At 52.2% G+C, this 25,270-nt stretch overlaps 3 protein-coding genes and 1 long non-coding RNA gene across 8 annotated transcripts; 1 reads left to right on the plus strand and 3 right to left on the minus strand.

The window, feature by feature from the left end:
- Nucleotides 1-176: 176 nt before the first annotated feature.
- REX1BD (required for excision 1-B domain containing) lies at nt 177-4,419 on the minus strand. Its single transcript, XM_069590321.1, has 6 exons — nt 4,163-4,419; nt 2,699-2,908; nt 2,522-2,604; nt 2,024-2,228; nt 1,034-1,113; nt 177-397 (listed from the first exon to the last, which is right to left on the minus strand). Exons 2-6 carry the CDS (start codon nt 2,798-2,800, stop codon nt 325-327), a joined length of 543 nt encoding a protein of 180 aa, XP_069446422.1. The 5' UTR covers nt 2,801-2,908; nt 4,163-4,419; the 3' UTR covers nt 177-324.
- UBA52 (ubiquitin A-52 residue ribosomal protein fusion product 1) lies at nt 4,348-7,188 on the minus strand. 2 transcript variants are annotated; one of them, XM_069590326.1, is made up of 5 exons: nt 6,721-7,188; nt 5,699-5,812; nt 5,322-5,408; nt 4,627-4,729; nt 4,348-4,545 (listed from the first exon to the last, which is right to left on the minus strand). In XM_069590326.1, the coding sequence occupies exons 2-5, from the start codon at nt 5,799-5,801 to the stop codon at nt 4,452-4,454; spliced, it is 387 nt and encodes a 128-aa protein (XP_069446427.1). In that variant the 5' UTR covers nt 5,802-5,812; nt 6,721-7,188; the 3' UTR covers nt 4,348-4,451. The 2 variants fall into 2 exon arrangements, with proteins under 2 accessions (XP_069446427.1, XP_069446428.1); XM_069590327.1 differs by having other exon boundaries at nt 6,683-6,721.
- A 791-nt stretch (nt 7,189-7,979) lies between these two features.
- Nucleotides 7,980-15,681, minus strand: KXD1 (KxDL motif containing 1). Of its 4 annotated transcripts, none has more exons than XM_069590323.1 (6): nt 15,399-15,451; nt 12,974-12,994; nt 12,743-12,864; nt 11,586-11,738; nt 9,758-9,804; nt 7,980-8,963 (listed from the first exon to the last, which is right to left on the minus strand). In XM_069590323.1, the coding sequence occupies exons 3-6, from the start codon at nt 12,841-12,843 to the stop codon at nt 8,734-8,736; spliced, it is 531 nt and encodes a 176-aa protein (XP_069446424.1). In that variant the 5' UTR covers nt 12,844-12,864; nt 12,974-12,994; nt 15,399-15,451; the 3' UTR covers nt 7,980-8,733. The 4 variants fall into 4 exon arrangements, with proteins under 4 accessions (XP_069446424.1, XP_069446425.1, XP_069446423.1 ...); XM_069590324.1 differs by lacking the exon at nt 15,399-15,451 and adding an exon at nt 14,029-14,082; XM_069590322.1 differs by lacking the exon at nt 12,974-12,994 and having other exon boundaries at nt 15,399-15,681.
- On the plus strand, nt 15,633-23,419 carry LOC138440682 (uncharacterized). The gene is made up of 2 exons (XR_011257086.1): nt 15,633-16,349; nt 19,205-23,419. It is a non-coding gene; the product is annotated as an uncharacterized lncRNA (long non-coding RNA).
- Nucleotides 23,420-25,270: the final 1,851 nt, after the last annotated feature.

Raw genomic sequence — 25,270 nt, forward strand, 5'->3', positions numbered from 1 at the left:
AACCGGTTCTAAACTCCTTGGAGAGTGGGCTTCAAAACACCAGAGTTTCTACAGTCATGTGGGGGTGGCGGGAGAGGGGGGGTTGGGGGGGAGGGAATCTTGCACCTAGCATCCCTGACTTTGTGGGATCCCACCCCAGCACCCCAGGACACGAGATAGTGGAGCAGCTGCAGACAGAAGGTTCTTTAGGCTCTTTATTATGAGAGGTGAAGTGAACTCGAGGAGGGTCAGTGGTCTGATGGGGTGTGACCCCAGCCAGCTGGCGGGCAGGGCAGGGCGCCGTATGCCCCATTCTCCATCTCTCTTGTCCCTGCGGAGCCACCATCACTCGGCAGATTCCGCATCAAACCTGAGGTCCTGGAGAACCTCACTGATTGCTTCCATGGTTTTAATTACCCTACAAGAGTGGATGGGAACTATAAATAAAACCCAGATGGGGTGAATTAGCCGCCACAGTGCAGCTCCAAGGGGGCTGTCGCAAGCCCCAGGCCCTCCTGCCTCCTGCCAAACCTCCAAGCAGCACTAGCAGTGGGAGGGTCATTTAGGTGCCTGGGAGAAGGGGTGGTCCTGTGGGCAGAGTGGCAGGAGGAAAGGTCATCTAGGGTGAGTGTGTGCCATCAGGAAGGCGTGCAGGGCGACTGTGGCAGATGTCTAGTGGCTGTGCACATGTGTGTGTCTGGGAGCCCAAAGGCGGGAATGTGCAGGTGTGTGCCTGGTAGGGCCTGGGCAGCCATGTCCAAGCTCCGAGTCGAGCCATGTGAGTGGGATCGACAGGTGTGCGGTATGCAGCTGTGTCCTGAAAATACACAGCGAGTCTGGTGTGAAACAGCAGGGCGTATGCACTGGGGGAAGGTGGGTAGTACATCTAGGATCGCGAGGTGAAGGTTCTGGTGTGCACACCCAAAGGGTTCCTGCAGGTCCAGAGGGTTGGCGGTCTGACCTTGCCAGCCCTGGGGCATGCCTGTTGGGGCTGGGTGCCCAAGGATGCCTATGCAAATCTAGCATGGTCAGCCCACTGGGAGGCAGCACTCACTTCATCTTCAGCTGGTGCATCTGCAGGCTGTCCTCCTGCCCAGTCAGCTCCGGTGTCCCCATCAGCTGCAGCAGGGCCACCTGGGTGGGGAACGGGCCGCGAGGAGGACGTCACGGTTGGCAGAGGCCGTGCCCTGACCTCCCGCATAGGAGGGGGGGAAACTGAAGCACCCAGAAAGGCAGAACAAGGGGGAGGAGGGCAAGCAGGCAGGAGTCTCAAGGGCAGCGGTACTTTTAACGCTGAAGGAATCTAGGATTAGAGTTAGAGGGGCTCCTGGGGGCCTAGTGGGCGGGCCCTAGAGTCAGGGCGCAGTGTGGGTGTGGCCTCATGTAGGCGGGGAAGGGGAATAGGGGTAAAATCCCAGCCAGGGATTGGGGACAGGAGTGGTGCAGGTGGGGGTATAAAGTAGGCGGAATCTCTTAGTCTCAGAGACCAGCCAGGGCGTTATAATCCCAATTTGGAAGTAGGCCAAAAACCTCGACTTGGGTTGGGTCTCTAAAAGAGGGTGACCCGGGAATCCCAGTGTGGTATGGGCGTGGCTTCACATGGCCTTGTATCTCGATCAGGATTGGCTGTGAAGGCAGAGTAGGCCGGGTCACAGGCCCACAACTTAGGCTGGGATCTAGGGTTACTAGAAAGGGGACTTGACCTGGAGTTTCATGGCACCCAATCCGAGGGTTGAGTAACAGATCTGGGGCACTGGGACAAGCCAGAGGGGGCAGGAACGCTGTAGAGGTGGGGTCTGGGATGGAGCGGGCGTGTCCTGGATAAAAGTGGGGGCAGAAAGGAGCGGCTAAGCCTGAGACTCTCAAGTGAAATCTTAATGGACGACTTAGCTGGGGCATGTAGAGGGGGTGCTGGGGAGCCAGGGGCGGGGTTTGCAGGGACAGAATGCGGCCCCTCCCCCAAGGGGTGCACCGTGGGCCCAGCCCCGGGAGACACAAGCCGTCGAGTGGGCGCGGGGGAAACGGCCGTGGGGCGGGGCCTCACCGTGGTCAGGCGCGTCTCCTCCAGCTGCTGCAGGCTGCGCACGTGGCTCGCGAGCAGCGGCTGCGCTCGGGGTCCGGCTAGCTCGGCCTCCAGCGCCAGCACCTCTCTCGAGGCGGCGGCGAAGACCTGGGTCACCTCGTGTACCGTGCTCCGGTAGCGCGGGAAGTCGTAGAGCGGGCCGCTGCTCAGGTACTGGCGGTGGCCTCTGCGGCAGGTAGGGGTCCTGAGGCTACGGCCCCGGCTCTCAGGCCCTGCACCCGTATCGACCGCCTGAAAGCCGCCCAAGAAGTGTCCCTCGACCCCAGAGTGTGGAAGGTAACCGAAGACGAGCGCACCACAGCGCATAAGGAAGGGAGCGATCTGGCCTCCCCGCAAACCCGGCTCCACCTCCGACACTGTGGCGCGCGGGGACCCAATTCCTCCCTCAAGGGTCGCCCAACCCGAGTGGGCTGAGGGCCGAACATTAGGACCCCTCCCCTCCCATACGCCCACACTCACTCCTCCAGCCGGCGGAAGGCCTGCGCGCGCTCAGCTTGCAGCTGGTGGATGCGCTGCACCAGCGCCCGGATCGGGGCATCTTTCTACGGAGCGGGGAGCATGGCTAGGGCATGAAGCTAGCGTCCCCGGGCCTGCACCGCCCGCCCCACTCATATTCCCGCTCGGGCCCGAGCTCACCCAGGGCCACACCAGCTCCTCGCGCTCTGAGACTCCAGGGGCGGCTGTATCACCCGGCACCGCAAGGACAGCGGACTCTGATGCGGCCTCCGCTGTGATCATGACTGCGCAGCTCTGGCCCGGCCCGGGATCAGGTTGCTCCGATGCGTCTGGCGCCCCCTGCAGGCCGGGAGGCCTCGGAACGTAGCCTCTGGTGACCAGCTAGCTAAGCTGGACGAAACCCCCGGGAACAATGGGAAGCGAATACTGGAGGGCTTCTCAGGTCTGACACCCTCTACCCACCCCACCCTGTGTTTATTCCTATCCAGCGCTTGCCTTCTTAAAGTTTTTGATCTTGAATATAAGGTTCTATATACAATAAGGCTTTGTTTCTATACAAGTGTCAACACCCGACTTCACTTCCTCACATCCCATTCCCACACAAATAGAAATCTGGGGAGTGATATTCATCAGAGGACACTGAATGCAGGCTCTGACACTGGAAAGCTCAAGTCGCCGGAACCCAGCCTACAGCAGATTCACTATGTGAACTGGTTGGAAAAAGAAAGTGGAAGTGACTCAGTTCTGACTCTTTGTGACCCGATGGGGCTATACTGTCCATGGAATTCTTCAGGCCAGAATGGGAGTGAGTACACTTTCCACTCTCCATGGGATCTTCCCAACCCAGGTCTCCAGCATTGCAGGTGGATTCTTTACCAGCTGAGCCACAAGGGAAGCCCAAGAATACTGGAGTGGGTAGCCTACTCCTTTTCCAGGGGATCTTCCCGACCTAAATCAAACCAGGGTCTCCTGCATTGCAGGTGGATTCTTTACCAACTGAGCTATCAGGGAAGCTCTGATTGAAGTGAGCTGAAAAAAAGCCCGAGATGGGAGTCCAGGGCAGGGCACGGAGATGGGGGTGGTGTTTCATATTAAGAAAAGGCCTGAGAGCTGGATACACACTGCCTAATTTGAACTTCAGAACCTCCCTCCTCTAGGAGTGGGTAGACCAGGAAAATGGTGGTCTGGCCTTAGGGAGGAAGGGGCAGCTAACAAGAAATGAAACTCGACTACCTGAGACATGAAGTGACAGCCTTTAACTGGCACTCCAGGTCCCAGCTATTCTCAGGCATCACTGTCTAGGCCTGAGTTGTCACCTACATCAAGCCCCAGTCATCCCAGACAAATGAAAACATGGACTTGCCAGGACACTGCAACCCTCACCGGACAGACATCAGTCCTGGGTGGAGCCCAGGAGGCCCAGTGGTCAGGCAAGATGGAGAGGTGGTGTTACTACACTACCGGGGATGCTCCATCCTATCTACCCATCCACCCACACCCAAATACCTCCAGGGCCCAGACACGAGGCGCCGTTAAATGTGCCTGACCAGGCCCCACCGGTCACTTGGTGAAGGTCTTTATGTTCGTATTCCAGATGATAAAACCCAAATGGGTGGGCTCACTAGGGCCAGGTCTGAGACTTGCCTGTGCTGTGGTTATGACCGCTTCTGATGCGAAGGGCAGAGACCATGGTCCAATTTACAGGTAAGACGACTGGAGCTCAGGGCCCGGGACCCCCAAGGGCTATGAAGAGCCGAGTGACACGAAGTCCCATAGAAGTCCACATCTCAGTCACCCCCCACTGGACAGACCAGCCACAGGGACACCAATTACTGCTCCAGTCAACGAAAGGGAAACTTTATTGAGGCCCCAGGACCATGGGGCTTGGGCAGGAAGCCGCCCTGCGGGCAAAGGAGAAGCAGGTGGAGGAGCTTTATTTGACCTTCTTCTTGGGGCGCAGGTTGTTGGTGTGGCCGCACTTCTTCTTGCGGCAGTTGACAGCACGGGGGTGCAGGCGGGCGTAACACCTGTGCAAGGACACCAGGGATGCTGAGGGCACATCCGGACCACCCCCAGGGCAGCCCCCGCCCCCACACGGGAGCACATACTTGCGGCAGATCATCTTGTCGCAGTTGTATTTCTGAGCCAGCTGGCGGAGGGAAGGCTCAATGATGCCGCCTCGCAGACGAAGCACCAGGTGCAGGGTGGACTCTACAGGAAATGAAGGGCAGAGGCACTGATGGAGCCTAGCCTCACCACCTCAGTCCCACGGGTGGAGGGCAGCCTCCAGGGGCCTCCAGACCACAGCATCAAGTATGATGGGGCTACATCAGAATCCCTTGGTTATGTGCAGATGGGACATGCCACCCCACAGAACCTCCACCTTGTCATGTCACCAGTTCCTCACGAAACTGGAGACTGATATAAATATATACCAATGGTGGTATCCATCTCAGTTTCCCCACAGGCAAGGCAATTTCTAAGAGATGCAAGGATAACCTTTTATTTTGCTAGGGAAAAAGTGGTGGTTTCCTTTACAATACTTATATATTAATACGCACATTGGCCTTAAAAGAAAAGTGACTAAGAACATGAGAAACCATGGCCATTTGGAAAACACTGATGGAGATGCTTTTCAGCGATGAAAACAGCACTTTACAGAGCAATACTCCCTAGCGCCATCTGATCCCCACCTTAAGGACCATCCTCTTCTACAGCTCCCTCCTGGTGACAGACTGTCAGCATTCCATCCTGGGTCCTAGGCCTCGTGCTGAGGCCCTGTCTAGCCACCCCACCCCCGTACCTTTCTGGATATTGTAGTCTGACAAAGTGCGGCCATCCTCCAGCTGTTTGCCCGCGAAGATCAGACGCTGCTGGTCAGGTGGGATGCCTAAAGAGAGAGGCCCTCCATTACTCCATTACAGAGGCTCTTGCAAGCACACTGCTGGCAGCTGCCACTGTGCCCCGCCCACCCCCACCACAAGACTGTGCCAGGATTACCCCAATCTGTCAAAAGGGAAACTGAGGTAGGGAGGGCAAGCTGCCTTCCCAAGATGACACTGGGGAACACTGGCATGGCTGAGATCTATTGAAGCCCAGCACCTGTTGCACACAGGACAGCAGATACTCAGGGCTGAGGGGTTCCTACTGGGTGGAGCATTCACACTCAGCCCAACTCACCCTCCTTGTCTTGGATTTTGGCTTTGACATTTTCAATAGTGTCACTGGGCTCGACCTCAAGGGTGATGGTCTTGCCCGTCAGGGTCTTCACAAAGATCTGCATCTCTGCGCCTGCTGGGGAGAGAGGGATGGGGGGAGTGGTGATCGCTAAAGGTCTGAGCAGCCCCAGCTCACAGGCTGACCAGGTTTAGTCCCTGCCAGCCCCATGCATGCTTCGACCTCAACTGCAGGCCCACCTCAGCGCCTGTTTCCTTCTGCCCCTCGTAGCCTGCACCTTCAACTTTAGGGCACCACCCTGCCAAGCATATTTTCTCCAAGCGTGATCTGGAGGTCCCACCCTTCCTCTCACCAGCCCCGGCTCTTCCAGAAGCCTGGGTGGGAATCTCATCTTAGTAGCATCCCAACACGCACACTTTCCTCCCTACAATCCCTTTTCCTCTTCAATATCAAGCTCAGACACCCAAAACTCCGGCTTCCTTCCGGGTTACACCCGAATGCTCAGACCGCACTTCCTGCGTTTTATCCAGTCCATAAATAACAGCTGCTAACCACGTGCCTGGTACGTGTTTACACAGGTTATCGTTTTCATTTTCCAAGTTATGGAAACAGTTGCTACTACCAGACTTTCTTTACAGACTTAGAAAAAGGCGATAAAAACCCAGCTGAGGGGCTTCATCTTTTCGAGGGGACTGGCAGTTTCCACCACGAGAAAAAATTACAGTTAATACCCCTCCGCATTAAATTGAATCATCCCCGAAGGACACACGCTCTCCCCCCAAGGCCTCCTCAGATAGCTGGGGCCGGCGGAGACGGCAAGCTCCGCTTCCAAATGCCGATTTCCCTCGCGAGGCCCAGTTCGAGACCGGAACCCGGCCCAACGTGCCTTGTTAAGCCCTCCCGCAGAACCTGGCCCGCCTACACGGATTCCAGGCCGCCGCCTCCGTTCCCTGGGCCCCTACAGTCCCCCGCACCCTACAAACCAACCCGGCCCACCGCCAACCCGCAAGGCCTCCACCACCAACCTGCTCGGCCGCCTGGGTGAAGAGAAAGAGGGCGGCGGAACCGGAAACCGCCGATTCGCCGTCGAAAGCGTCTGCGCACCGAGCACGCTGCGTGCTTGCGTCACAATCCGCGCCGCGCATCGTGCCCCGCCCTCGACCCCGCCCCGGCCCCATGGTGGGTGCTGGCGGACGGAGTCTCGGCGCCTGAGTAGGACCTCCGCCCGCTAGCTTCCGGCTGTGAGCCCCACCCATCGGGTCACGTAGTAAGAGTGCCGCAGGTTTCCAGGTGTTTCTGCCCTGTCTCCAAACCTCCTGGAAGACGGCCCGCACATAGCGGGTGCTCCGGAGATATTTAAACAGAGTAGGAGAGACCTTTGTGCTGAAGGAAAGGTATTAAGCCGCAGGTCCAAAGACGCAGGGATCGAGGCGCGAGGCGGCGCGGGGGCTAGACCCCTGGGAGCCACTGGAGGCTCTCTGGCTGCTGTGCATAAATGGGTGTCAGGGCGCGTGCGTACAGGAGCGCGGAGAGCAGGTGGGGTTGGTGCTTCCACTCAAGGAAATGAGGTGGGACCCAAGGCCTTGTTTCTGGGACGGAAGAAGTTAAAAAGTGCTGGGCGCTAGGAACAAGTGAGGACGAAGTTACCCGTGGATTTGGCAGCGTGCTGTGCTAAATCGCTTCAGTCGTGTCTGACTTCGTCCCTGTAGACTACAGACTCCTCTGTCCATGGGATTTCCCAGGCAAGAATACTGGGGAGTGGATTGCCATGCTCTCCTCCAAGGGATCTTCCTGACCCAGGGATCGAACCGTCTGCACTGTAGGGGGCTTCTTTACAGTGGAGTCATTGCTCAGGGTACCTTACTTCATTGACCACTTCCCGGCGCCCCCTATGGACCAGGCAAATGCAGACACGCTGAGGTCTGGGAAGAGACCTTTAATAACAATGTAAAGTGCTTCAAAGATGAGGGGACTCTGTGACAGTGTCTGATGGGGAATGGGACCCCGTCTAGCTCCCTGAGGAGCCCACTTTGAGGCTGAGATTTAGAGAAATTATTCAAGGAAGTAGGGAAATGTGAGCAGTGGGAAGGCCTCTGTGGGGATAGGAAGTGGGGTCATTATGGTTGTCACCACTCGGGACGCCCACCCAAAGCAGCCACATTTCTTTCTAGGCTGGTGGTGCCTGGAGATCCATAACCAGCCTGTCCCACACGCAGCACCTGTCCCTGATTTGGGATGCTGGGCCCAAGGATGGAAAGAAGTCACTGCTAGATGCACCCTCCCCTTTTTAGTAACAGAGTCTCTTTATTGATAACTTCCCAACAGCATCTGTAAACATCGGGTACAAAAATATTCCACTTTGTTCTCCAAGGTTGCTCGGCTTGCTCCACAAAGGCCCTAGGAGAGGCTTGTTAGGCCCTAGAGGTCTACACCTCTGGTCAGAGAAACAGGGCCCGACCAGGCTTGGGGCTGAGTGGATGGCTAATCTCTGTCTTGAGCCTTCTACAACTGTTTCAGAAACCTCCTTGAGATAATGATTGGAGAAAGGATTCAGTACTTTCATTGGAGGAAGGGGCAAGAAGACCAGAATCAGTAGGCGCAGGGGTGGGCTGGGTGGACTCGGACGTGACGGTGCTTGGCTGTCTTGAGGGGGTTCTGACCAGGGGGCTGGGGCAGGGGGCAGCTGGCTCTGGTCTCTGGGAAGCTTGGAGTGTTGTTCAGAGTAGACCTAAAGCCTGACTCTGGAAAAGCTCCCTGTGCCCAGCCCAGCTCCAGGTGGACTGGTCATCCCCAGTCTGATAGAGGGATCTACAGAAGAGATGTTCTCAGTGACGAAGGAGCAGGAATGAAATACCCCCAGGAATTCTAGGGAGGGAGCCTAGAGGGAGGGAGCCTTGTCCCCTCGGCGAGCCCTAAATGACAGACTAGGGTGGCAAAGCTGAGTATCTCCAGGCAGGGTTCTCCGCTGCCACTTGAGACATCTGGGGAATGACGCTGCTGCCACCCTGAGACCCCCCTCGGAGCTCCTGGGAGCGGGGCTACTCGCCCAGCATCTCCTCGTCATCTGTATGGCTGCGACCGTTGATGGCGGGGGAACTAGGCCGGACGTGGGACAGGTCCTCGAAGCCAGGGCTGAGGGAGGGTGAGACGGTGTCGGGGCTGGTGTCACAGGAGCCTGTGCTCTGTTCTGAGGTGGCGATGGTGGTGGTGGTGCTAGGCGGAATGGGGTCTTCATCTTCGTCCTCCAAGAGAGATGCCTCTGGGATGTCTGGGGGAAGAAGACCCGAGAGTTAGCTGAGTTACCGTCATCATCAGGTGCTGTGATGAGGGATTAATTGGGCCCATGACCCCTGACAGCTACCTCCACCCCACACGACAGGACTTTGTTCATTTTACAGAGGAGGAAACTGAGGCCTTGGCAAGTGAGAGGCTTCTCTTCAAGGTGAAGTGAGGTAAGGACTCAGGTTCTCCGGGGTCTGGCCTACATGGGCCCTGGGCGGTGAGCCTGAGCCTGGCTCTGCCCTCTTGACTGTGTCACCTGGGCCTGGCCCCTCACCTGCCTGTGCCTCAGCTCCCTGCTCTATAAACTGGGGAATGATGGCATTGCCTTTGTGCCTGTGGTTTCAGCAGCCCTGCAGTAGGGAGATGTTGGCCCATTCAGCAGACTGGGTAAAGTGAGGCTCAGCATGGACGATGCTGTGCTTCCGCTGCCAAGTCACTGCCCCTCTGGGCACAGCCCACACCTCACAGGTGGCTACGGGTAACAGCCTGCCTCATAGTGGGTGCATGACACTCACTGGGCTGAGGACTGTCATCCTTGTCAATATCCCATTGTTACAACCGCCGAAGGAGGAGATTCTGATCTCAACACCTGCTCTGCAGGTTGCCAAGAAGACCAGGCCAAACCCCTGCCCACGTCTGTCTGGACCCACAACCCACCAGGGCCTGGGCCTGGTGTCAGCCCTTGGGGTACATTCCAGAAGCCGGCCCTGGGCTGAGGGCACTGACATCAAAGGGTGCAGAGCCCAGAAGTGGGATGCAGGAGTTCTGGGTGACACTTACGGCTGAAGGCCTCCGGGTGCTGTCTGGCCAGCTTCCCTTTCAGTGTCCTGTGGGGGAAGGGAAGGCACACAGGGCTGAGCCCGGTACAGGCCAGGACCCTCCTGCTCACCGCTTGCCACGCCCTGCTCCCAGGCTGGAGGGGGCACTGGGCGCTCAGCCTGCCCTCTGACCCCCATGATGGACGGCAGCTACTGTCCTGGTGTCGCCCAGCTTCCATCGCCCAGCTCCCACGCGTCCTTAGCGCTGGGCCTGGCCCCACGTGTAATGCCGTGTGTCTCACCCTCTTCTACCAGGACCACCTTCCAGGAAGCTCCCCTTCCCCTCACCTCAACAGCCATTCCTCTGGGGACTTGTCCCAGCCTGTCTTTCCATCCTGGGGCGAGGATGTCTGCATAGGGGCCAGGAGGGCCTGCCTGTCCACGCCCCAAACACCGGCACTCGTTACACTGAAGTTCACAGAGACGCACCTGTTTCCCTTTTTTAACTGCTGGTTTTTTCTTTGTACCTGAAGTAATGCAGTTCTCTTTGGGCTTCCCTGGTGACTCAGATGGTAAAGAACCCGCGTGCAATGCAGGAGACCCGGGTTGGGAAGATCCCCTGGAGAAGGGAATCGCTACCTCCTCCAGTATCCTTGCCTGGGAAATCCCATGGACAGGAGCCTAGCGGGCTATAGTCCCTATGGTAGCAAAGAGTCGGACATGACTGAGCAACTGAGATTTCCACTTTTTTCAATGCAATTCTGTTTACAAAGAGTTACAAAAGGGCCTTCAGAATAGTCTCTTACCCTTGACTCTGGTCAGCCAGCACCGTGCCCCAAATCCTCCCCCAAAAGTACCACTGCTGCAGCGTCCCTGCCTGGGCAGACACACTTAGCTCCTTCCTGAGGGACATCAGGGCTTTCCCTGGTGGCTCAGACGGTAAAGACTCTACCTGCAATGCAGGAGACTCAGGTTCTATCCCTGGGTCGGGAAGATTCCCTGGAGAAGGAAATGGCAACCCACTCCAGTATTTTGGCCTGGAGAATTCCATGGACAGAGCAGCCTGGCAGGCCATAGTCCATGGTGTTGCACAGTCAAACACAATTTGCTGACTAACACTTTCACCTTCACTGAGTAATCCAGCTACATGTCAACCTTCGGGGTTCCTGCTCTAGCCCCATCCCTGCGACACCACACACGGGTGGGCAGCCTGGTGAGAGGCCCCAGAAAACATGCCCTCTTATGTAGCATCTATCTGGCCTGTTGCATGACTTCTGCATAGAGCTTGCTCTAACCTGTTGCCCTCAATCTGTGGCACCTACTTTGCCAGCAGACGTGGCTGCTCCTGAAATAGCAGAAACGGCACAGTTGGCCAGAAGTGCCGCTGTAGCTGGTTCCAGGCCCAGGAGCTCCAGCTGTCAGCAGCAGCGGTGTGAGCTCTTGGGGTGGGGGTGGGGGGGTGGCTGGGGAATTGGACATCATCCTTCCCTGTCCTCGTGGAAACCGGCTCGAGAAGGACCCACAAAACCGGGGAATCTCATTTTCCTCTTGAGAGAAGACCTGGGTGGAGGCCAAGGCGGACAGGAGGCTAGTCTTTCACTGTCTGCTCTGGCCTACCTTTTGGATGATGGGTCTGGTGCTATGTTGCATGTTCCGAAAGAAATAAAACTTAAGTTCAGAAACGCTAAGGTTTTCAGTCCTCCAATACTAAGTGTGCGGTGAAGCCTTGCGAAACAAACGCGCTGAGTCTCCCACCCTGCTACATGGAGAGGACGGCCCTCGTGGAAGAGAAGAGGAACCCGAGGCATGGAGTGGGAGGCGGAGGCGGAGGCTGGAGGGGGAGCGCCCACCTGATCCTGCGGAAGATGCTGTCCAAGTCCCGCTTCATCTCCACCAGCGTCCTTGTGTGGTGCAGGAAGCGCTCGCTCATCTGCTGCAGGCGGGCACTTGACAGGTTGTTGAAGTTGAGCAGCATCTCGTTGGTCTTCTCAAAGCGGTCCAGCCTGGCAGCAGAAAAAGGGCACTGACTCCTCTGCTCAGCCTCCAGGGCCCTGCCAACTGATCCTGCTAGGCCTTTTCCTGCTCCATGCCTCAGTGTACATCATTCCCGTGTCCTGCGGAGCTCTGCCTGGTGTCTGAGACCGCTAGCAAACTCCTATTCAGCTTTCAAAACCCTCCTCAAGGGTGCCCTTCTCATGTAGCCTTCACCCTCTCCCTCAAGCAGACTCTTTGGCTCTCCTGCTTCCCCTGGTTCTTTCTCTGGTCCAGTCCTGATACCCTGAGGCCAGGAAGGTTCAAGTCTGATTTTGTATCCTCTCAGCCTGGGAGTTCCCCCAGGGCCAGGTCTGAATCTGATCTTAAGACCCAGGAGGGAGATGGGTGCTGCTGGGACCCAGGCAGATCCAGCACCCTTGTCACAGGACGAGAAGGGTAAGGTATCGGGTCCATGCTGTGCCATAAATGGAGTGAAGAACTTTTAGCTTAAAGACACAAAAATAAAGCCCCGGGAGACTGATTCCACCCCAAGATTGTGTCAGAGAGCATGCTGGAATTAGGGGGAAGTGGTGGTGGCTACAGTGCCAAGCCCCAAAGAGGGCAAAGGGCATTCCCAGCCTTTCCAAGTGACCCCGCATGCACTGAAGAGACAGCCTTGGCTCTGAGACAGGCGCCCAACAGGAAGTGAGCCATGGCTCCCTTAAATCCCACAGCCCCTTCCTTATCCTCCCCCCAACCCAAGTCTCCCCACTCCAGGCCTCAGGACAGGAGCTGCTGCGGCCCCCGCCAAACTGTCCACAGCTGCAAAACTGTCCCAGAGCCCCGCTTCCTGTGCCAAGGCCTCGCCTCCAGGCCAGGAAGGAATTTACTTTGGAGCCAGCCAGAAGATTTGCTCATTTCCTTCATTTTATCACCAGTGTGGGACCAGGGTAGAGGCGGGCAGGGCAAGAATGTTGGCCAGCAAGTGGATTCCTTCCCACGCCGGGGCCCCAGGGCCCTTGGCCTCACTTACATGTTCTTCTGGGCCAGGATGATGGCGCTGACATCGTCCGCATTCACCATGCTCAGGATGCGGCTACAGAAGACCCTCGAGGCCGAGTCCGGGGGGTCCATCTCTTCCTCCTCCTCCGCTGCCTGAAACAGGCAGGAAGAAAGAATTTTCCGTCTGCATCAGGAAGTGGGGGAGGTGGGATGGATAAGAGCGTCTGGGAACCCCGCAAACCACAGAAGTGGGTCATGCCACCTGAGCCTCAGCTTTGTCATCCTAGAAATTCAGGAGGGAGGAGTGTTTTGAGAATCACTGGAGCTCATATTTACAACTTGTACCCAAGCACATCAGAATCCCATCACCCTTTCTACCTCCACACCCCAAACTCCCATGCGCCCAAAGTCACAGGCAACTTCCTCTTGCATAGACCTGCCACCCTCCTCCCACATGCCCCTGCCTTTGTACCTGCTGTCCCCACTGGGAGAATATACATGGCTGTCCCCTCAAATCATCACCCCCTCAATGCCTTCTCTCCCAAGAGACTCTTTGACGACTACCCCCACTCTGGTCACTCTCATCACTTCACCTTTTTAAATGGTCTCTTCCTGAAATTATTTTAGTTATTAGGTAACCCATTTGCCAGTCACCCCCACAATGTCAGCTGCAGCAGAACAAAGGCATGTCTTTCTGGCTTGCTGCTTTCTCCAGAGCCAAGCCCAGAACCCAGCTCACAGCAAAGGATTGCCAGAATTTAATTTGGTGAGAGCAAGACAGAAACTTTCAAACTCGGCTCTGAAGCTAGACTTCTATTAGCAACTTAAAGCCAGGAGTGAGCCTCAGCAACCTAGACGGCTCTGCAGCTCCCAACTTCTCTGGCACACAAATTACATCCCAGCAGGTGGGGACTTCCGAGACCCTGCTAGGGCAGGAGGGGCCACGGCTTCAGCACTGACCCTCCTAAGGAGATTCAGGAAAAACCCAGAATCCTGACATAGCTTGGCTCTGGGGTCTGCACATTTAATGGCCAACAGAAAAGCCCACTTGCAACTGGTTAAGATTCACACACAGGATCAGGAAGGGCTTTCAGAGCCCACGTCTACCCTCCTCTTTATTGAACATCTACTCTATGCTAAACAAGACACCAATTTCAAACACCAGCAACTGTTATCATCCTTATTTATGCATGAGGAAAACGATGCTCAGAGACTGAGGCTGGGCCATTGACACACAACCAGTAACCATGGGCCACAACTCAAATGCCCACGGCCCACAGGATCCACAAATGTGTGACTTGCATGTTCAGTATCTACCTCTGACAGGACAGCTGCTTCTTACAGTTCCTGATTCCTGCCAGACTTCTGATTCTTTCCAGAAAAAAAAGAAAAAACCGAAACATGGATTTCTTGTCCCTGTGAAATCACCTCATTTACAAATGTCAGCAACTAGTATTTATCCCATAGAGGCCAAGAGTACATTTCTCTTTGTGCTGAATCTGGCTATTGGTTTGCACCCCCCATGTGCCTTCCAGAGATAAACTGTCACACCCGATGAAATATAACTGGCCCCCCTCCCCTCACCCTCCACCGCCAATCACCATGCTTACTGAGCTCCTACTCCGTGCCAGGTATGGACACCAACACCCTCCATATTTCCAAAGAAGATCATGTACAAAGGGGACACTTGGGCTCTCAAAGGACAGAGTTGTGTGGTGGGACGCCTGCAACTAGAGCCTGGCAGGCACAGCATTTGGACCTGTGGAAAATGGTTCTGCTTTGAAGCAGGGCTCTTTCCTGTCTCTGGCTCCCAGATGTGAGGGCTGAGGGATTCAAGGCACACTCTCCCACCAGATGCCTCGTGGAGGAAGCCTTCCCCAACTGCTGGTCTGGCCTATATACAGGGTGGAAATAACCCAGCATAGGCTCTGGTCCTGCTCCAAATATATTTATGGGAAAAACACACAGAGGGAGGCTGTGTGACCTTGGACAAGTCATCTCACCTCCTGTCATCTGCCCACCTCATCTGTCACCCACAAAGTAGGAGTAACAAAGAATTTGAATCTCACAATGCTGTTTGTGAGACTGAAACCAACAGTGATAAGAGGCGCTGGGTTCTGGGCAGCGAGCTTCTCTGAGGGCAGCGTGAAGAAATCTAAGGATGGCCTCCCCAGTGCTTCCAAGAATAAGAACAAACACTTGTATAGCACTTCATTTAATCCCCAATTCCCCCTACAAGGCAGAAACTACCACCTCCTAGGGCAACACAGGGGTGGGCTCCATTGCCCAAGGTCACACACCAGGGCGGGGAGGGGCCGCTACTCCACCCAGGTCTTTTAGCAGAATTTAAATGGACTGCCCAAGCTCAGCAAAACCCCAATCCCCTCATGCCCCGCCCTTGTGAAACCGGGAAACTGAGGCCCAAGCAGGCCAACGCCCGGTTTTGGTGACAAGGCACAGCCTGAATACAAGTGGCCCCAACTCTCGCGCCCCGGATCCGAATCCTGCCCACAGCGCCAGACGGGGAATCTGAGGCCTGTGCGCAGGAGGGGTGCCCAGATGTTGCCAGCGGCGCGCCCCACCCCCCGACAGCCGGGGAACCGCGCCCAACCCGGCCTGGATCCCCAGAGGCCCCTGCGTCCCCAGCCCCACCCAGAACTCGGCCCGGGCGTCGGTGGCAGCAGCACCTGCACATCTGGCGGCCTTGCTCGCGCTTCCGGGATGGCGCCCGCGTCGCCGTAACGTCACCACGCACCCTGCGTGCGAGCGCGCGCGTGGCGGCGACGTGCCCAGGGCCGACTAGCGTGAGTGGAGGCGTGGCAGGAAGGGGTGGGGCTTACATGTAGCTTCTATTTGCGGGCTCGTCGCAACAAATAACCAATCAAACAGTCCCTCTCGCGTCGCCGTAGTTTGCATAAGCTGAACTTCTCGGCAGCCCAGAACCCGGAAGGGACGTAGGAATAGTGTAACCTTTTCAATAAAAGGATATAATCAGCGTCCTTCTTAGGAAAATCATGCCTTTTTGTAGTCTCCAAGGTCGTGTTGGAGAAGGAAATGGAAACCCACTCCAGTACTCTTGCCTGGAAAATCCCATGGACGGAGCAGCGTTGTAGGCTACAGTCCATGGGGTCGCAAATAGTCGGACACGACTGAGCGACTTCACTTTCACTTCAAGTTCGTGTAAACAAACTGCACATGGCGACCCCTCCCCCACCTAGCTGCTTCACTGTTCTCGCCCTTCCCTTGAATTTGCCAATCGTGCTAGCTTGTGAAACCACACTAAACAGAGCGGGCTTCCCACTCAGTGTGCTCGCCGGTCACACCAGTTGGTTGTGCATCTTTCTGCAAAAGTAAACTTTACCTTGCCAATCCATTTTCGGAGCGCGCGGCGCCGGCGGAAGACATTTCCAACAATTTAGGAGCTCGTCTGGGATCCATGTCACCTGGAGGGGTCGAAAGAACGTTCGTCCCCACCCCAGGAGATGCGTCCCACTGTCTCGTTATGGTGGCCTCCAGGGAGGGGAAATCTGCTACCCCTTGGGTTGACAGCGGACTCCGGGTCGGAAGTCCATCAACAACGCAGGGGAGGGGCCCAGGCAGGCACATTGGCGACCAGGTTACTCCGTGCAGGGACCAAGGTAAGAAACGTCACGTGCGTACTAAGTCACTTCAGTCGTGTCCGATTCTGTGCGAACTTATGGACTGTGTAGCCCTCCAGACTCCTCTGTCCATGGGGATTCTCCAGGGAAGGATACTGGGGTGCGTTGGTATGCCCTCCAGGGATCCAACCGGAGTCTCTTCGGTCTCCTACATTGGCATGTGGGTTCTTTACCACCAGCGCCACCTGGAAAGCCCTAAGAAACGTCACAAGAGGTGACAAACTATTTCCTTGGTGGCCGGGTCATCCCGCAGGCTGTCTTGTGTGCATGGGACCTGTGTGTGGAAGCGAGTGTGGAGTCCTGATCCATAGTTCCGTTAATATCTTTGTTGATTTCATATGGCATAAGGCAGTCTTTTCCGACCTAATCCGGGGCTTATACCGACCTGCCAGTAGCTAAGAAGCTAAGAGCAGAAATATCCTCTCTTCTGGGATAATTCTCTCTTGAGGGAAACGGCCAGAGGCAGTCGAAATGACTCGGGAAGAGTGCAAGAAACCTCCGAAGAAAGAAAAGGGGGGTTGAGGCTCTAGTCAAGAGCACACAATCAGACAGTAGGGATGGGTAATAAGGATTTTCTTTAGGCAGGAAGGATTCCTAGGGGAGAAAGACCAACAACGAGATTCCCCCAGGCAGTCCCCTAGGATGCATGCTCCAATATTGGGGAGATAGTCCTAGGATGAAAGGGAAAAAGAAACAACAGATGATAAAGTATTGCTGTTTCTTTTGGACTCAAGAACCTATATTGAAACCATCAGTATTTTGGCCTAAGTTCGGGTCTGATGAAGACTGGATCTGCCAATTGCTTGTACAGTATGTTAATGACAAGAGTCCGGTTGCCCAGGAAGAAATAGATTATGCTCTTTGTTGGAGAAAGGGGCTGGTGGTTCTGTTCCCCTTAAAGATGGAACTAGGTAAAGACAAGGAGAAGGAAAATAGTAAGTGGCATCCTCTGACTATCTGCCTCCTCCTTATAACTCAGGAGGCCTACAGCCTTAACTGCCCCAGAATAGCCTAAACTGCCGCAGAAGAGGAAATAAGAACAGTAGAGAGAGAACTCAAGCTGGTCACCATAGCCTCGGTGCCCTCTCCAGCACTGTATCCCTCCTTTCCTCAGTTGAGGAAGGGCATAGAACAATGTAAAAGGGACATTCAAAATTTACCCTTCCCTCCTGAAAGAGAGGAACCTTAGGGCTTCTAACCCCTCCAAGAGGGTCCCCTAGGAGGAAGGGGAATTAGATTTGTGAACACCTCCCCCCCTTACCAGCTCTGAGGTTTGAGAATTAAAGAAAGAACTGAAGCCCTTATTAGAGAATCCCCCTGGGGTCACAAACCAGTTAGATCAATTTTTAGGCCCTCAAATTTTCAAGTGGGCTGAGCTTATATCTATTTTAGGCATTCTGTTTTCCAGAGAGGAAAGATCAATGATTTGGACAGCAGTGATGGCCGCTTGGGAAAGGGAACACTTAGCTGGCCCAAATGTCTTAGCAGCTGAAGTAAAAATTCCTAACCAAGAGCCACAATGAAATAATAACAGTCCTGAACATAGGGTCATACGAGAGATCTCAGGGACCTAATTATAAAAGGGATCAGAGAGTTCCCTGATTCCAAAACATTACAAGTCCTTTGACATACAGCAAGGAAAAGATGAAGGGGCAGCCGAATAGGTTGAAAAGCCAAATAAGAAAATACCCTGGATCGAATTTAGATGATCCTCTTGGCCAATGTATGTTAACATTCGTTTTGTAACCAATCGTTGGCCATATATGTCTAAGAAATTCCAGAAATTAGACAGTTGGAAAGATAAACGTTTAGAAGAATTATTAAGAGAAGCCCAGAAGGTATATGTACGGAGGGATGAAGAAAAATGGAAACAGCAAACTAAGATTATGCTTAGCACCATAGGACAGGCCACTCAGGGAAGAGGTGGCCCCAGGAATGAAAACAAAGACCGCCTCTAAGAAGACTGAATGGAAGGGGAATCCAGGGGCTGTTAAGGGGAAAAGGGGGAATCAAGTGGTACAGATGTGGGAAGGAGGGACATTTCAAGAGGGATGCCTTTGTCCTCAGCCAAGGGAAAAAGAAAAAGTGATACCTCTCATGACCTTTGATGAGGAATGGGGGCGGTCAGGAGCTCTTTTACACTGAAGGATCCTACTGACAGCTCTTGATAAATTTAGAGGTAGGACCTGAGAAAGAGGAGGTCGCCCTCCTGATCGACTCTGGAGTGGCACGTTCCTCTCTGACATGTCACCCTCCTTACCGACCTCTGTCTGATGAGCATTTGTTAGTCTCAGGAGTAAAAGGGGAAGGTTTCAATGTTCCTGTCTTTAAAGAGACTTAAGTATAAGACTAGGCAGACTCAGACAGAATTCCTCTTTGTGGCCAAGGTGGGAACTAATTTAGTCCTAATGACTAAACTAGGCATCAGTTCAGTACAGTCGCTCAGTCGTGTCCGCCTCTTTGTGACGCCATGGTCTGCATCACGCCAGGCTTCCCTGTCCATCACCAACTCCCGGAGCTTACTCAAACTCATGTCCATTGAGTCGGTGATGCCATCCAACCATCTTGTCCTCTGTCATCCCCTTCTCCCGCCTTCAGTCTTTTCCAGCAGCGGGGTCTTTTCCACGGAGTCAGTTCTGCGCATCAGGTGGCAGTATTGGAGTTTCAGCTTCAGTTTGACCCAAATATGGTAACGCGTACAGCATCTCATACGGGGATCATCGAGTATCCCTACAAGGGGCAGTTCTGATTCTGAGAAGAGTTTCCATGGAAACTAAAGACCAATTTCTGAGAAACTATATACTTGGCCTCTCCTCTACTCTGTCTTCTCTCAGGTTGCGTCAGGACCCACCCCTTGGATTTCTGGTGCATCTTCTTCAGCCTGGTAACCATATCCTGATAAAGACCTGGAAGGAAGACAAACTTGAACCACCCTGGGAAGGACCTTACCAGATGCTGCTCATGACTGAAACAGCTGTTCACACAGCAGAGAAATGTTGGACTCATTACATGCAAGTCAAAGGGACTGAATCCCCTAATCAAGAGGAACAATGATCCATGGTCCAACATCCCAATCCTACACAGCTGACTTTGAAAAGACTTTGATACTCGTCTTGGTCATCCTGTATACCAAGATGCAGATTGTTGGGGGCAGCCCTTACCTGGTCAACTTAATTATTAATGTGACCACGAGCAGGGATCCCCTAACTGTGAAAACTGATGCTTGCCAGGTCTTACCTTGTGATAACCTACACAGCTATCTATAGAACATAAGTACCTTTGTCCTGAACCAGTATGGGGCATGTCAGGAAATGATCCACACCAACTCCCCTGCTCTAGTTGGGCCAAAGTATGGTGGATTACCCAGTATAGGGGTTACACGGCTGAGCCACATAAAGCAGCTCCCACCCTAGCGGAACTAAAAGATAGGTTATCCCTGACAAGGGGGGGTACCCGGAGATGATTGCGGGAATCTACAACATAGCCCACTCCTATTAATGATAAAACCAGGGAAAACCAGTCCATCTCTTGAGCATTGGTATGGACTGTGCTGTGCTTAGTTGCTCAGTCCTGTTTGACTCTTTGCAACCCCATGGACTATAGCCTACCAGGCTCCTCTGTCCATGGGGATTCTCCAGGCAAGAATACTGGAGTGGGTTGCTATGCCCTCCTCCAGGGGATCTTCCCGACTCCAGGATTGCAGGCAGATTCTTTACTGTCTGAGCCAGAAGGGAAGCCCTGGTATGGACTAGGGGCAGATGTATCTGGGAGATCCACTGCGAAGATTAGCTATTAAACTTGTTAAAAATTACCTCCTAATTAGTGCCACAGACGAAAAGCTTCTGAACCAATTCAACCCCCAGCTCCCAATGACCCTACCAAGGTCGCCATGGTAGAGGTGAAGGATTTACTCCAAACCGTAGAGATCGAGGCTGGATATGGGAAAACAAATGCCTAGTTGGAATGGATTAAATACTCTGTCCAAGCTTTAAACAAGAGCGGTTGTTACGCTTTCGCGGCAGGTAAGCCGGAAGCCCAGGTGGTACTATTCCCACTTGAATGGACTTCAGACCCTATGGGTGTGGGATGCACGATATCCCTCCTTCAGGACAGTACAGCTTGGGGCAATAAATCCTGCAGGACCTTGTCACTGTTGTTCCCGACTGAAAGGTTCCAATAGGCCCCCAAAGACTGTCAGACCCCCATTCCATGACGCTAATTACACCTCGTGCCTCTCTCTGTGGGGGAGCAATTATTCCCCGGGAATGTATCTGGGTGCAGAGTCTTTTGAGGCAGCAATCCATCCGCATTGTCTTTGGCCCGGATGGAGGTCTAGTGGTACTGTGGAGAATCACTGCTTGGGATTCTTCGGCTGACTGGACTGGAACTTGCGCTTTAGTTCAATTGGCTGTCCCTTTCACTCTGGCATTTCTACCCCCCGACTCAACCCCTGTACAAACCAGACATAGAAGCAAGAGAGATGTCACCAGCCGTGGTGGGTCATTTGATACACGTGTTTACATTGACTCAATTAGAGTTCCCAGGGGTGCCCCTAATGAATTCAAGGCTAGAAACCAGATATCAGAATTTGAATCAATGTTATTCTAGTGGTCCACCATCAGCAAAAATGTGGATTGGATAAACCACATTTATTATAACCAGCAGAGTTTTGTCAACTATACTAGAGACACTGTCAAGGGGCTAGCAGAACAATTAGACTCAACCAGTAAGATGACCACCTGGGAGAAGCGACTGCCTTAGACATGATCCTGGCAGAAAATGGGGGAGTATGTGCTATGATAGGAGGTCAGAGTTGTACTTTCATACCCAACAACACCACCCCTGATGGCACAATAACAAGAGCCCTGCAAGGTCTGACCACCTTGGCTAGTGAGTTGGTGAAAAACTCAGGGAAAATGACCCTTTCTCCAGGCTGATGGAACAGTGGTTGGGGGTGGGGGGAGGGCAAATGGAAAGGTATAATAGTGATCTCTGTCCTGACCTCCCTAATCACTGTATTTGAAGGAATGGCCCTCATAGGATATTGTATAATCCCTTGTATTAGAGGTCTTCTGTTAAGATCAACAGAAACTGCCCTTACTAAACAGTCTGCAGAAGCCCTATCAGAACAATCTCTTACTATTAGACACATCAGAACATGAGAGCCATCTCATGCTAACTGAATTTGAAAGAGTAAAAATGTATCATAAAAGAGGGGAAACGTGTAGGAATAATGTAATCTTTTCTATCAAAGAATTATCTTAGCTTCCTTCTTAGGAAACCCAGGCCATTTTGTAGTCTCTAAGTCTTGTGCCTGAAGAACAATGGGTGGAGGTTCGTGACATTGTACAGGAGGTGGTGATCAAAACCATCCCCAAGAAGAAGAAATGCAAAAAGGCAAAGTGGTTGTCTGAGGAGGCCTCACAAATAGCTGAGAAAAGAAGAGAAGCAAAAGGCAAAGTAGAAGAGGAAAGATATACCCAGATAAATGCAGAGTTCCAAAGAATAGCAAGGAGAGATAAGAAAGCCTTCCTCAGCGATCAATGCAAAGAAATAGAGGAAAACAATAGAATGGGAAAAACTAGAGATCTTGTCGAGAAAATTAGAGATACCACGGGAACATTTCATGCAAAGATGGGCACAATAAAGGACATAAATGGTATGGACCTAACAGAAGCAGAAGATATTAAGAGGAGGTGGCAAGAATACACAGAACTATACAAAAAAAAGATCTTAATGACCCAGATAACCACGATGGTGTGATCATTCACCTAGAGCCAGACATCCTGGAGTGCTAAGTCAAGTGGGCCTTAGGAAGCATCACTGCGAACAAAGCTCATGAGGGTGATGGAATTCCAGCTGAGCTATTTCAAATCCTAAAAGATGATGCTGTGAAAGTACTGCACTTAATATGCCAGCAAATTTGGAATATTCAGCAGTGGCCATAGGGCTGGAAAAGCTCAGTTTTCATTCCAATCCCAAAGAAAGGCAATGCCAAAGAATGCTCAAACTACTGCACAATTGCACTCATCTCATATGCTAGCAAAGTAATGCTCAAAATTCTCCAAGCCAGGCTTCAACAGTACGTGACCCGAGAACTTCCAGATGTTCAAGCTGGTTTTAGAAAAGGCAGAGGAACCAAAGATCAAATTGCCTACATCCGCTGGATCATAGAAAAAGCAAGAGAATTCCAGAAAAGCATCTACTTCTGCTTCATCAACTACACTAAAGCCTTTGACTGTGTGGATCACAATAAACTGTGGAAAACTCTTAGAGATGGGAATACCAGACCACCTTATCTGCCTCCTAAGAAACCTGTATTCAGGTCAAGAAGCAACAGTTAGAACCAGACATGGAACAACAGACTGGCTCCAAATCGGTAAAGGTGTATGTCAAGGCTGTAGATTGTTACTCTGCTTATTTAACTTATATGCAGAATACATATGTAAAATGCTGGGCTGGATGAAGCACAAGATGGAATCAATATTGCCAGAAGAAACATCAATAACTTCAGATATGCAGATGACACCACCCTTATGGCAGAAAGAGAAGAACTAAAGAGCCACTGGTTTTGTTGGAATACCTATGATTATGGACTTCTTTAATATTTTCTCATGATTAGACTGAAGTTGAGCCATTTGGGCAAGAACCCCACAAAAGTGACATAGCATCCTTCTCAATGCATCCTGTATCAGGAGGCACTGGGATGTTGCTCTGTCTCGCTGTTGGTGATGTTGACTTCAATTATTTACTTAAGGCAGTATCTTCTTGTTTCTCAACTGTCAAGTAACTATTTTTTGCAATTAATAAGTATCCTATGGGGGGATACTTAAGAGACCATATTAGACCTTTTTAGTTCTGTTTTTTGTTGTGTAGTTTTTAACATATTTTTTGCCTTTTAGTTTTAGCACTGATCCATCGCTCCTGGCAGCAATAATTATTACTATGGTTGTTTGCATAAAGGTGCCTTTTAATGTAATTCTATTGTAAACAAGTGCTGTCTATTCTTCTGAATTATGTATTTATTCAAGTATTTATATCACCATGAAGTCATGAGTAGTTATTCTGTGCCTTATAATTAATTTCTATATTATTTATTTTGCTTCCCCTTTAAGTTAGCTCCTGTGTCCTTTTAATATGTTTCAGTGTTTCTGTGAGTAATTCCTTACTTTTGGCACCACAAGATTTTCTGTGCTACTTCGGAATATCCCTGCTATCAGTCTTTTCTCCAAGGAGCCTGGTTCCTTTTCTTGGAGAATGGTATTTAGACACCAAGATCTAGGCGCTGGGTGTGCTCACTGCTACCCAGGTATTATTGCTTAGAAACTCTCTCATCAGTCAGAGTTAGGAAAAACATTTATGTCTAAAACCCTTGCATACACCCATCTATTTTTAGTTCTATTATCTGTCCCCTTGTGTCTATACCAAAAATCATGATTTATACTGAGATAGGATGCATTCTTAAGTTAGATAACTCAAGTTAAACACATAAAGTAGAGCAAATAGAAACTGCTAGATAAGTGTTGTTTAGTCACTAAGTGGTGTCTGACTCTTTTGTGACCCCCACGGATTGTAGCCCACCAAGCCCCTCTGTCCTGGAATTTCCCAGGCAAGGATACTAGAGTGAGTTGCCCTTTCCTTCTCCAGGGGATCTTCTCAACCCAGGGATCAAACCCATGTGTCCTGCATTGGCAGATGGATTCTTTACTCTGAGCCACCAGGGAAGTCCTAGATTAAGTGTTAGCAAGTATGCTTAGTTGCTGAGGTCTTATCATGTGTATGCTCTGTATTACATGTCTAATTTTTCTGGGTATCAATTTGTTAAATGTGAGTCTGAGTAACACAGCATCTGTCTCTTATGGTTGCTAAGAGCTTGAGAGATACACACATGCCCTTGGGCACAGGGAAGACTTTGAGAGCCCTAGAACCGGACATATCAGAGTTAAAATTCCAGCTGTCACATCCTAGCTGACTGTCCTTCAGCAAGTGGCTTAACCTCATGAATCCTTCAAGATTAATTCTTTATAACACTTGGCACATTGTAAGCCCTTGATAAACTGAGGGTTATCTGTGGGTAAACTGTATTATTACTCCCATGCTCTCCTGCCTTCATTCATTGAAAAGTTAATGCTGGTGAGGATTCTTATGCATAGTTCAACCAACAATTTTAAAAATTATTCAGTAAACTCTAGCCACCCTTTCAGGGTTTGGCCTATATTCTGAGGATCCAGAAAATACTCAGTCCCTGCCTAGCCTTGGATAGTGAAGCAGAGTCCAACACAGACACTCCCAGCCCTCCAGGAAACAATGCTTGGCTAGAGGGAGGAGACTCAAAGCTGGAGGAACCTGAAGAATTGGGTATGAATTTTCAAGGGCAGGAAGCAGGTACATCTGAATGGAGTTTTTTGTTTGTTTCTTTGTTTTTAAGAAATGGCAGCTTTGGGACTTCCCTGTGGTTCTGTGGCTAAGACTCTGTGCTCCCAATGCAGGGGGTCTGGGTTAGATCCCTGGTCAGAGAACTAGATTCTGCATGCTGCAACTAAGACCCAGCAGAGCCAAATAAATATTAAAAAAAGAAAGAAAGAAATAGCAGCTTTAATGTGCACATTTTGTTCAGAATAAGAACAAAAAGGAGGCAGACTCTTCAGGAATCTTCCCCTAATTTCCTAGCTGGCGTCTCAAAAAGCCCATTTCCAAGCATCTTTGTGGCATAGATCTTGGGGGTTGGGGAGGTCAGTATGCAGGTTCTCCAGATGCAGGGGCCCATGTGGGGGACGCTGGTGGTCCAAGATGGTGAGCCCTGCCTCCAAGCGTGCGCTCACTGCTGTGTCCCATAGACAGCCTGGTGGCCAGAGCAGCTCTGCCAGGTCTTAGCTGCAGTGCATGGAATCTTCAATCTT

Source organism: Ovis canadensis, chromosome 5, assembly GCF_042477335.2.
Source record: "Ovis canadensis isolate MfBH-ARS-UI-01 breed Bighorn chromosome 5, ARS-UI_OviCan_v2, whole genome shotgun sequence".
Classification (NCBI taxonomy): Eukaryota; Metazoa; Chordata; class Mammalia; order Artiodactyla; family Bovidae; genus Ovis; species Ovis canadensis.

Coding starts and splice junctions, on each gene's coding strand:
- REX1BD (XM_069590321.1), bottom strand. CDS start 2,800: ATGATCACAGCGGAGGCCGCATCAGAGTCCGCTGTCCTTGCGGTGCCG. Junction 2,605..2,698: donor AGGAGCTGGTGTGGCCCTGG/GTGAGCTCGGGC, acceptor CCCGCTCCGTAG/AAAGATGCCCCGATCCGGGC. Junction 398..1,033: donor ATGCACCAGCTGAAGATGAA/GTGAGTGCTGCC, acceptor CCACTCTTGTAG/GGTAATTAAAACCATGGAAG.
- KXD1 (XM_069590322.1), bottom strand. CDS start 12,843: ATGGACCCCCCGGACTCGGCCTCGAGGGTCTTCTGTAGCCGCATCCTG. Junction 11,739..12,742: donor ATCCTGGCCCAGAAGAACAT/GTAAGTGAGGCC, acceptor TTCTGCTGCCAG/GCTGGACCGCTTTGAGAAGA. Junction 9,805..11,585: donor AGCATCTTCCGCAGGATCAG/GTGGGCGCTCCC, acceptor CTTCCCCCACAG/GACACTGAAAGGGAAGCTGG.
- UBA52 (XM_069590326.1), bottom strand. CDS start 5,801: ATGCAGATCTTTGTGAAGACCCTGACGGGCAAGACCATCACCCTTGAG. Junction 5,409..5,698: donor CAAAATCCAAGACAAGGAGG/GTGAGTTGGGCT, acceptor CTCTCTCTTTAG/GCATCCCACCTGACCAGCAG. Junction 4,546..4,626: donor GACAAGATGATCTGCCGCAA/GTATGTGCTCCC, acceptor GTCCTTGCACAG/GTGTTACGCCCGCCTGCACC.